General features: G+C 45.1%; 2 protein-coding genes across 8 annotated transcripts in view; one reads left to right on the top strand and one right to left on the bottom strand.

Moving 5' to 3' along the window:
• Positions 1 to 236: 236 nt before the first annotated feature.
• LOC135418201 (glutathione S-transferase omega-1-like) lies at positions 237 to 7167 on the bottom strand. Its single transcript, XM_064663249.1, has 6 exons — positions 7037 to 7167; positions 6857 to 6965; positions 4969 to 5191; positions 3882 to 3983; positions 1742 to 1848; positions 237 to 770 (listed from the first exon to the last, which is right to left on the bottom strand). Exons 1-6 carry the CDS (start codon positions 7068 to 7070, stop codon positions 617 to 619), a joined length of 729 nt encoding a protein of 242 aa, XP_064519319.1. The 5' UTR covers positions 7071 to 7167; the 3' UTR covers positions 237 to 616.
• Positions 7168 to 9810: 2643 nt separating this feature from the next.
• CFAP43 (cilia and flagella associated protein 43) overlaps positions 9811 to 11426 on the top strand; it is a 41519-nt gene continuing 39903 nt past the window's right edge. For 6 of the 7 annotated variants that reach the window (XM_064663244.1, XM_064663246.1, XM_064663245.1 and 3 more), the window contains exons 1-2: positions 9811 to 9941; positions 11147 to 11400. In XM_064663244.1, the coding sequence (XP_064519314.1) occupies positions 9826 to 9941; positions 11147 to 11400 (370 nt within the window). In that variant the 5' untranslated portion in view covers positions 9811 to 9825. Of the gene's footprint in view, positions 9942 to 10200; positions 10491 to 11146; positions 11401 to 11426 lie in introns of those variants that run through there. The other variant, XM_064663243.1, reaches the window with a different exon arrangement.

Genomic DNA, 11426 nt, shown 5'->3' with positions numbered 1-11426 from the left:
ACCCCAAACTGGAATTTTATTAGATGGTCCCTGTGAACATGACTTCAGCAGGGATAAGTGAACAGGGCTGAGAGGTCAGTGGTTTGGCAGTAGCTCTGTCTAAAGAGACAGTTTGTACTAAGTAACATCTTAACTTCACAAGCCACACTATCTGTTTTAGCCTTTACAGTGCACTGCTCCTCTCTCTCTGCATGACCAGTGACTAACAGCTGCCCAGAAAGTGGAAGGAAAAACTCTTTAAAGACATTGTTTGCTTTTTATTCATTTTCAGGACACCAGTATTACAATTTTTAAATCACATTAACAGCATCAGTTCAAGGACTGCCCACCAGCAATGCCTACGAAGAGGCCAGAGATTACCAACCATCATCTCTGACTAACATCTTCCCTTATGCAATATATATGGCTGGCAATGACTTTCCATTTCCTGCTTCAAGCCAGCACATCCTTCTCATGACAGGAAGAAGTGGAGTTCACAGCAGGTTTCTCAGTTTTTCAGCACAGATTTATTCCCAATCATGAAATGCAACCACAGAAGAGCCCACATCAAATTACACTAAGTCCCCACACTGAAAAACAGCACTGACACTTCAGCAAGCTCATGCCTACTGGCACCTCAGAGCCCATAATCACATGCCTCAGGGCTGTTCACCAAATACAGCTGGAGGTAGTTCTTGAATGTCTCTGTGTCAGTCATTATAGCCTTGACAGCAGGGTCCTCCTTCATGGCCTCCATCCAGCGTTGGAGCTTTGGTGCGTGATTCAAAGTGCTACAGGAAAAGGGAAGAGACTGAGTTACACAAATGGAAAATTTGGAGGGCATCAAGGAAGGAAAACAGCTTCAACAATTCCATTTTACTGCTTTCTCCCTCCCAGTACAATGTTCAGCTTAGAGCAGGTGACAGGAATAAATATCAGGCCATAGAAGACAAACTAGCATTTGCAATGTGCAAGAGTTCTTATGGAGCTTGTGGGCTCTGCAAAGCCCAGCAAAAACACAATAGAGCACTTATTGTGCAAGGTATCACCATGTTTTTGCTTCCTGTTATCCCTGCTGCAAAACACATAGCTCTTATTTATCATCTGCCCTGAGCTGAGGGCAGAGGCTTGTGCTCCACTGCCTCCCTCTGGAATGCTTTGTTCACAATGCCTCTTGAGGCAAATGCTGTGTGCAGTGGTTGAATTCTCCCCCACAACCCATGAACCTCTGAGCCTTCTTGAATACCAAGAAAAGCTGTGCAGTTTGTACAACCCTGCAGCCCAGCAGCTCAAAACAGACAGTCTACTGAAGAAATTGAGGATCTGACTAACAGATTAAATCCAAAAACCCACAGATATTAAAAACAAACTATAACCAACAACAACAAAAAAAACCACCTCCTGCATAGTCTGAGGTTTTGGATAAAGAAATTTGTACTTAGGCTGCCATATCTCCATCCCCTTCAAAAAAAGACTATTTTCATCTATGATACTAGGGATGGAGATAAAGTCTTGTATTTCAACCACTTCTTCCAGGTCTGTCACAATTATTTGGTAGGAAAGCACAGCTGGTGAAAGAAAGCCTATTTATAGAAGATCCTTGAACAACTCATCTTTTTTTTTGTAAGATGCTTCCCCTTAACTGCAACATGATACAAGCCCTCTTCAACAGCCCCCAGGAGTGTCTCATTGCTGCATGTATGCAAAGAATATGTATACTGAGGCACTTCAGAACTCACTAGAAGCTAGGCAAGGTACTCACTCTTTCAGCTGGAATGCTTCCAGGCGTTCAAACCACGGCCAGATCATGTAGTCAAGCATAGAGATGGAGTTCCCACCAAAAAACACAGTGTTGCGTTTGGACAGAATCTGTGAAAGGCCAGAAATGTCAGTTGTCCCCAGAAGAAAAAGTACAACAGAACAATATGAAAAAGCCCACTTCATAGGGGGATGCAGGGAGACCGTAGGGATCAGACAGCAAATAAAGGATACACTGTATTTCTCTTGTGCATGCAATATTGGCAGAGTACAGTTAAGCTTAATACTACGGCTGCTATTTCACAAACTGTCAGTCCAACTCTTTTCCATAGATTCAAAAACTGTCACAAAATATGAATCACTAGCAATCTGCAGCATGTGCACAAACAGAGGAACTTAGCTCTCAGAATCTGTCAGTTTGTGATTTCTTACTTTTCAAAAGTCATTAATGGCACAGACTAATCAAACATAACACACATGCATTTCTTGAGCAATAAATCCAGCTAAATTTAACATCCAGGTAAGTAAGAGTACCATTTTAGAAGGGACTCTTTTCCCATGGCAGTTGAGGCCAAGTGGTGTTAGGGAAACATTTCTAACATTACATATTGAAGTGCATTTCATTCCAGGTGCAAAGGGAACAGGAAGCAACTGTAAGCTACACCAGAAAGAGATCCTCACAGCTCAGCACAGAAAGCAGGGTCACAAAGAATCCAGCAAGTTCTCCCATTACATTGGCAGTTCCGATGCATTTTTAAGTGCCATGGTCATCCAAGTTTAACATGCTTTAAGGACCCTCCAGAGCTTGGTCTCCTCTTTCATTAGACTAGTCCCTCTGTTTTCAGGCATTTTAAAGGTAGAACTCAAGAGACCTTAAAAATCTTTGTCTTTTTGGACACTCACCACTATTCTATACTTGTATGGCATTTATTCCCTGTGCCTTAACTCCCATGATCTAGTAGAAATGTCACAGCAGCCCTTCAGGAAGCATCGAGCTGTTTGAGCTTCCAGGTGTCTAGCAAAGCACAACCAGCCACTGCACAGGTGCAGAGATGGGAGCACAGCCCCCTCTATTGGGCAGCAGAAATTGAAATACAGAACTGTTTAGAAACATTTCCCCTCTGGAATATCACTTGCAATAGGCTGAGGGAAGTTTGCACGGCTCTGTTCCTGCCTCCCATCCTCAGCTGACTGTCAGCTGCTGCTGCAAAATCCTTCAGGGCATAGTAAAATAGAGACACTGAAGGAACAGCAAGTATTTCACTGCATTGATCAAAAGGGAAGATTAATCTTCCCTGAAATACAACTCTATTAAACATTAAGGAAAGTGAAACACATGACTTCCCTCAAGAACTCATTTGTCATCTGCACTACTCCAAGCTTAGGCTGATAAGACAAACAAGACTACCCTGAAAATGACTCAGCATGTTCTATGACTCTATGAACTCTTCTTAATTGATCCAGACAGGCATTAGTTGTAGCTGCTAAAGAAGCAGAAGGAATGGGTTCATGACAAAGGCAAGTCCAACAGCTGTTCAGACTAGCCAAGAACCACTACTGACATGGACTGTCAAGTGATTAATACAGCACCAAAGCCACCTGACACCTGCTGGAGCTCTGCTGAAGTTGCATTGCACCTTGAGTGGCAGAACATGGTCCAGGGCTGGATTTCTACAAGGCACAGATTACATTCTGCTTCTCCCCCCTCCCAGCAAAGGTAATCTGTCAAATGAAAAACACTTTATATCATCACCAGCATGTCTGCACTGATTTCAGCAGAGCTACAGAACAGATGCTCTTCAGAAGCTCAGGCTCCTCAGCCCTTGCTCTTACTACATCCTGCAAGGTGTCCTTACATTTAAAGCAGAACAAAGACAGCCAAGGCAACAGCAGTCAACTAGAATTCAAAAATCTCCACAAGTCCACATAGTCTTCCTCATGAGATAAAGTTTAGTTTAGCTACTTGACATTTACTCTAATGGTGCTGGTTGTGCATTCTAGGCTGGGAGCAGTAAACTGAAAGACTGTTCCTTGTTGTAGCTACCAACTAAATGAGAAGAGACCTATCTCCAAAGGCCACAGCATGAAAGGAAAAAAATCACACAAAGGTTGACAACCTACTCATTATCATGAAACACTCTTACCTCTTCAAATTTGCCAAACTTTTCAGCAATCTCTGCTTTCAGTGCTGTGGTGTCTTGTCCATCTTTGACTGCCAAAACATGCTTGAAAAGTAAGGGTGTTATCTATAAAAGGAAAGTATGAAGTTTGTAATGTTCCTATTACAATAATACAAGTCAGTCACTCAGAACTTAAAATGTTAACTTAGATGTTAAGATATTAAATGCAAGTTAAATTTTAAAGATTTGACTTTAAAGAGCTAAATAAAGTCCATTAATGAAAAACTTCTATACTTCAGAAAAGGTAAGCAAAGGCTTACAGAAAAAATTAATACAAATAGTAATGACTTTTAGTATTGTAATAAGAGGAGAATAGTGAAAAGAAGGGTACGTTTCCCATCTGCACATTTTCTTTCTTGCAACATGATTCCCTGTAACCCTCTTCCCATCAGGTCTATTCAGAAAGGCCTATTGCAAATATATCCTCCCTTCTATCCCCCTTCTTTGTCCACATCTCTCTGCATCTTTTGCTGCTTCCTCTCCTGTCTCATATTCAAGCTGACTTCTTTCATTTCCTAGACTCCTCAAAGGATATGCTTGTACAGAGAGGTTAACTGCAGTCAACCACCTCCAAACCAAAAAGAGAGCCAAACCCAGGCTCCTTATACATGTCAACAGCCACATACCATCTCTCATCCATGATTGTAGGCTCTCTCCATCAGGCACTCCTCACATTCTGCATTCACACAGTACTTCCAACACAAATACTTGGGTTAAATACAGCAATTGTCACTGCCTAGGTCTCAAGTATTCAGCTGGTTTCTAACCTCTACTAACCTCTACTCTACTAACCTCTGCTCTATTGTACGATGCTCAAAATCCTACCTCTTCCTGCATCCATCCCCACTCCTAAGCGCTGGGAGCAATTCAGAGACACAGTGGTTTGTATGTGCTCACATCAAGAGACCCCACATACCCCCTCCAGTTATTTAAATGGTTTTCCCAGACACAAGACCTGCCTCAAAAGATGGAAGCAGCCTCAGCAACAGAGCTGCAGTTTTTGGTGAGATGGTAAAGTAAAAAACATAATCCTACACTGATCAGGCACTACCTTTGAGAAGTCTTCCAAGAGCATCTTCTGACGGGCTCGCTCATATGGGTCTGAAGGCATCAGCTTCTTCTCTGGAAATGCCTCATCCAAATATTCACAAGTGATTGGGGACTCCCAGATCAGTTGGCCCTTGCTGGTCTCCAGAACAGGGACCAGCCCAGAGGGGTTCTTCTCAAAGAACCAGTCAGGTTTGTTCTTCAGATTGATGTTGACTACTTCATGGCTAAAACAGCAAAACAAACAAGACCCAGACAGGCTCAGTTCTGCTACAGTCCACTCCATACCGTGGTGAAACACAAGCCATTACACCTCAAAAGTTCAGTATTGAGAGGCTGAATCCTCATTCCCCTGCACTCCCCCCATTTTCCCTGAAGTCTTTTGCAGTACTAATCCTTTGATACAGAAATACTGCCAGAATTTGCTGGAGAAAGTCAGGACTGCCTTAAAATGAGTTGTTTGTTGAACTAATAAAAGACACACAGTCTGCAAGCACACAACAGAGGCAGTCCTTATTGTCATGCTAAAAACAGGTCAGAACTAGCACACTTATCACATGTGGGTTCAAGGGCATTCTAAAGAAGTAACACTTTATTGCCAATAAGCTACACCTCAATTAAGAAATGCAGATGAACTTTAACCTGTCCTTACACCAAAGAGCAAATCAGGAGAGCATCCTACCTACTTATCTTCCCAACCTAAAATAGGTGTTTAGGGTAAAGGCAAAAAGATACTGATAAAAAAAGATTAACAAACCATAGGTTAAATGCTGTGCTATATGTGTGACCCCACAAAATTCACAGTAAACCCAAAGGTCTTCTAAACACAGCTGAACCTTCAAAACCACTGAAAGGTTACCAGAAGGCAACTACGACATCTAGCCATAAATCACTTCCAGAATCACTACAACAAACCTCCCAGCACTAAATAAAGACAGAATTATACTGACCTGGAAGTTTTACTGCATCTACTCTTTCAAAAAAAAAGACCCATGTTAAAAATAAAACAAACTCAACTCTCACCTTGCTGTCAGGAGTACTGAATGGTCAGCATTCCCTACATTACATGAACTCCCAGACCTACGTTGGTTAACAAACCACTGGCAGGCCTGCAACTTGGCAGAATCAGAAAAAGATGTAAAAACCTGTTACTTTTAAGTTGTAGACTGAGGGAAACATTGGACCCCATTTAAGAACACTGAAATGATATGGCTATCTTGAAAAAGAAACAAACACAAGTACTGAATTCCATTAACTCACTACAGCACAGGAATGCAACCATGTTATAGAACACAGTGTATTTCCTCTTTCAAAAAGGCCACTCACTAACTATTGTGTTTTGCTGGGCAGTAACACAACAGAAATACTGAATATTCGTAGCTCCCAGAACTTTCACTGCTGCTCTCATCAAAAACAAGCAAAAGCGTATGTTATGTCTCTAATCACATTTACCCAGGATAAGCTCCGATGCTATTACTGTAAACATTCGGGATGTTTACTCAGCGAGAAGGAAAAAAAAAAAAAATCAGCTTGGGGTTTTTCCCTATGGATTTGGGCAATTTCCCTATGGATTTAGGCAATGCTTGCAGGCACAGGGTGTGCCTTTTAGGGATGTCCTGTGCAGGGCTAAGAGCTGGACTTGATCCTTGCAGGTCCCTTCCAACCCAGCATATTCTGTAGTTTACTTTGGGCCTTTACATAGTTAATTTCATACATGTGCTTCAGAACAGCCCTCTCCCCCATCCCCAAAAAAAGCTTTAGAGCAAAACCACTCACAGAGACCTCTTCTCAATCAGATCTTCCAGGACTGTTTTAACCAAGAGCCATTTAGGAGAGAAGGGAAGGTTGGGCCGCCCCCGCCCCGGGGGGTGCAGGGGCCGCGCAGAGCTCACCTGATGCCCTTGGCGCGGAGAACCAGGCGCGTCCTCTGCGCGAAGGGGCAGAACCTCATGCCGTACAGCCGCAGCAGCCCCTCGGGCACGGGCCCCGGCGCCGCGCTACCTGCGGGGAGAGGGGTGTTAGCGCCGGCACTCACCCCGCGCCCCCCACAGCCCCGGCACCGCGCCGCTCACCCTTGCCCAGGCTGCGGGAGCGATCGTTCGCCATCTCGATACCATGCGATGTGTCGCGATCCGCCTCTTCCCACCGTGCCTCTCTCGTCCCAGCGCCGCCGGCCCCTCCCGCGGAGGGCGGCCCCGGGGCGGGCCGGAGCCACCGCCCTCAGTGGGGCGGGGGTCAGGGCCCGCCTCCCTCCTTCCCTTTCACCCCGGCCCGGCCCACACTTGCCCAGTGGTCTCTCCTTGATCTGACCGCCCTCCCCACCCAGCGGGGACAGGCACTGTCAAGCTGCTCTCCGTGCTCCCTCTCTGTGGTTATACCCTCAGCACAACCACCCCGCTGGCGCCCCCGTGTAAGTGGGACACCCACGGCCGAACTCCACCCCGCAGGCCAGGTGTTTGTTTATAAGCAGTGCCCTCAGCGACTGACGAGGCACCAGGCTCTCCTCATTGCCTCCTCCTGCTACGGCCGTGCTCCATCACCTACTGCCCTGCAAAACCCACAGTAACAAGGAGGATTTCTCTTTCCTGCAGCTATTCTGCTTCATGGTGAAAACACAAGAGGAGACAGTAGATAACCCAACGGACAAGGGGGCACAGCAAAAGTTAGATTTACCTTCGTTACTACCTTGCAGTCATAGAGGGATTCATGCTTGTTCTGCAAACGGGGCCTGTTGGGAGCATCAGTGTGTGCATAGAGCAAAAAAAAGAACCAAAGCGTAGACTGGAGTGCTCATCATCCTTTTTGCTCCCTCTTCGGTTGAGATGAGCACACCAGGGCCTTCCTTACACCGTCTTTTCCTGGGGTACAACAGTGGAAGTCGAGGAGCTTTCCTCTTAATGTGTTTTACACGCAGTGTCCAAGTTGATATATAACCAGAGAAGTAAAGTGATTCCCTTCCTGGAGCTCCACACACTTCCACCCAATCTTCAGGTCAGAGCTCTTTGTTATTAGGAAACAGCACATTGGTAGGGACCAGAGGGCTGGAGCAGCCCTTGCCAAAGGGAGAGAGAGTTCTGGCCTTCCTGGCAATGTACACATCCCTGTCAAACCCCCAAGGCTAATAGAGGGACTGGGGATTCTCCAGTCTCATCAGTGGATCCGTACTTGTACAGTGGGGAAGTTTTGCCTGTTAGTGACTTTTGGTTCCTCTGAGTACCTATCCTTAAGAAAGATTCAGCAAAATTTTGGGTGAAAAAAAAGAGAAAATTAATTTGAAATTTCTCATAGCAATTAAGAAATACACAAGGAGTCTGTTGACTCACAACCTGGATACAGGCACATGGGAAACCAGAGTAGCATTACAACACTCACATGCTACAACAGGCCCTCAGAGGCACCAGAGAAAATAAACCTACTTCCTTATTCTCTCCTGGTTCTGTGTGGCACACAAAGCAGCTGATATCATACCAATGGAAGCCTATTCAACCTAAGGCTACTGAAGGCTCATACTAAGACTTTAAATCATCTTGTCCATGAGCTGCTTTTTGCTGATGCCGCCCTCGTTGCCCACACAGAAGCAGCTCTGCAGTGTTTAACATCCTGCTTTGCAGAGGCTGCTAAGCTTTTTGGGCTGGAAGTCAGCTTGAAGAGGACAAGTTTTCTACCAACCTGCACCTCAGGAAGTCTTCCATCATCCCCATATCACCATTGGCAAATCAGAGCTCAAGTCAGTCCAGCAGTTTAATTATCTGGGAAGCATCATCTCCTCGGATGGTAAGATTGACAAAGAGGTAGACAACAGGTTAGCAAAGGCATATAGTGCCTTGGGAAAATTCCATAAAAGAGTTCGGTGTAATAAACACCTGAAGAAAAGTACAAAGGTTAGTGTTTACAGAGCCATTGTGCTGTCTACTCTTTTATATGGATCTGAATCATCTACCGCCACCACTTGCAACTCTTAGAATGTTTCCATCAGCGCTGCCTCTGTACAATCCTAAACGTCCACTGGACTGATTACGTGACTAATGCATCTGTCCTTGAACAGGCAGCAGTTACGAGTATTGAGGCCATGTTGCTGTGAACACAGCTGCGTTGGGCGGGGCACATCTCCAGGATGAAGGACCACCGCTTCCCTAAGCTTGTGCTCTATTGTGAACTTGCCACTGGCTGCTGCAAGAGAGGAGCCCCAAAGAGGAGATACAAGGACTCCCTGAAACAATATCTCAGCTTTGGCCATTATTGATCATCATCATTGGTCTACTTTGGCCTCCAATCAGGAGACATGGAGATACACTATACATAACGCTGCACTTCTTTTGAGAACACATGCAGAATCATTCTTGAGGAGAAAAGACAATGCAGAAAGAATGGTGTCTTGCCAATACCGCCTAAGGAGACTTTCCACTGTGCCTTTTGCAACCAGACTTGTCTATCTCGCATTGGCCTTTTTAGCCATCAGTGCGTTTGCAGCAAGTGTGGGTAGAGTCCTTCTCAAACCTTCATTTGCGAAGCCTAGCCATGATGATGACCACTGTAGCCCCTAAGCCTCTAAATCCAGTGCTAGATCCAGATAACTCATAAATACCTCCAAGGAAGGAGGTGTTCCTCATAAACAAGTCCACCAGGAAAGGCATAAGAGGTGACAGAAGAACAGTTCAACTGTCTCACTAACAGAAGGGCAGATGACACCGGCCCAGGAGCAGGGACACGCAGGGTGACCGAGAGAAGGAACCCACAGTCACTGGGCCAGGATCAGAAGTACCTTCTACTGTCTTGCTGGCCCTTTAAATACCCACCCGCGCTCAGTGATTGGGTGGTGCACGAGCGTGGGCCAATCAGGTGTGCGCTCCGAGCCTGGCCAATGGCAGACGCCGTTGCTGTTGCCAAGGCACGGGCGGCAGCGGCGTCGGGGGTGATGGCGGCGGGATCGGGCCCCGGCCGGGAGCTCCCGGCCGAAGAGGCCGCGCTGGAAGTGAGGTGGGGGCGACCGGCACAGCCTCCACAGGGGCCCCGCGGTGGTGGGATCTGTCAGGGCAGCGCGGGTGGAGAGGGGAAGAAAACACGTGCTCCCATTTCCCCCTTGCGTGTAGCAAAAGAAGCCAAGAGCAGAAGGTCCTCAGAAAAGATAACAAGAAGTTATTGCTGGACATAAATATCTCAAGACTAGTAATTTTAATATGTTTGTAAGTATGAGAGTGCCGAGGCTGTAGTACCATCTTCTGAGTACAAAGGATCAGCAGCTGAGCTGATCTTATGGCTGACTTATGTTCATGAAAGGAGCATAAAAGTGCTTCTAGCAATTGCAGAGAACAAAGGTCTCTCCCAGTCAAATGCTCTTATTTGGAAGAGGAGCAGAGATGGAAATTAAAAGAAAAAGTGGTAACAGCAGTGTTGTGCACAGAGGGTGCCTGTTACACTGCTGGAACTTTCCTGCCGTGGTACTAGCAGGCTAAACTGACATCCTCACTTAGTGATAAATCCCTTTGATAAGAGGACCTTGATGTTTATCCACAGGATTTCTAAAAGGTAAAAACATCTGCAGGTAGTTATGAATTTGTTGACATGTTGTAAGTTCATAAGCTGACTCTGCTTCAGTAATTTATTTCAGTCCTTGTGTAACACATCCTGTTTACATTCCAGAGTTTTGCCATGCTAAAATACTGGTATCTTTAAAGCAGAACAGTCCTTCTGGTTGGGTTCATATAAACACAAGCTGTGCCTTCGTATTTTTTTTATTTTATGGGGATGAGATGAACTATGAAAGTGTAAAAAGGTTAAGCAAACACAACAGGGTCCCAAGTACAAATTGTAGCTCTGCAGTTCTTTGAGAATAGGGGTATATGCTTTACTGTGATATATGAGTACAAGACCAGAGTCTGTGAACTAATTTTATTTTTAGTGAAAACTGGAAGAAATACAAGCATTTCTCCATATTCTTACACCAGTCTGTTGTGCTCCATCGGGGTAAGACTGAGCCTATGTTTTTGAAAACACCGAACTGGTGACTCATAATGCAAGATCTTGAAGTTATTGTGGTTTTGCAACATTGTTGTGAGGATGAGTCTTACAAATCCCAAGCATGAGTTCAATGTAACTTAGGCTACAACTTTCCCTTTAGCACAGCATTTTGAGAAATGTGTGTCATTGATTAATGTTTTAATGTTCAGTTGCTCTATTTCCAGCTGGGTTCAGGGATTCTCAAACAAGAGCTTTGGCTTTATCAACAATCAAACTGTCTGCTACCCCTGTGGTAATTACATCCTCTTCCTGGACATTGAAACAAAGAAGACAACAGCACTACAGTGTCAAACGGGCCCAGTGGGAGCCTTTGCAGCAAATGCCAGCAGTGAAGTGGTGGCCTTTTCCGACCAGAAGCTGAACCCCATCATATATATCCACCATTTTCCAGAACTGAATAAACTGACAGAATTAAAAGGTAGTGATGTGGTAACCTTCCTCATC

Source organism: Pseudopipra pipra, chromosome 8 (assembly GCF_036250125.1).
Source record: "Pseudopipra pipra isolate bDixPip1 chromosome 8, bDixPip1.hap1, whole genome shotgun sequence".
In the NCBI taxonomy this organism is placed as follows: domain Eukaryota; kingdom Metazoa; phylum Chordata; class Aves; order Passeriformes; family Pipridae; genus Pseudopipra; species Pseudopipra pipra.
The sequence above is the reverse complement of the archived record's forward strand: the minus strand, read 5'-3'. Positions and strand labels throughout refer to the sequence as shown.

Bases quoted from the DNA above. Each gene is read 5' to 3' on its own strand.
- LOC135418201 (XM_064663249.1), bottom strand. From the start codon at position 7,070: ATGGCGAACGATCGCTCCCGCAGCCTGGGCAAGG. The intron at 6,966-7,036 runs GTGAGCGGCGCG...CTCTCCCCGCAG, and splicing joins CTCCCGCAGCCTGGGCAAGG to GTAGCGCGGCGCCGGGGCCC. The intron at 1,849-3,881 runs GTAAGAGTGTTT...GGCCTTTCACAG, and splicing joins AGTTTGGCAAATTTGAAGAG to ATTCTGTCCAAACGCAACAC.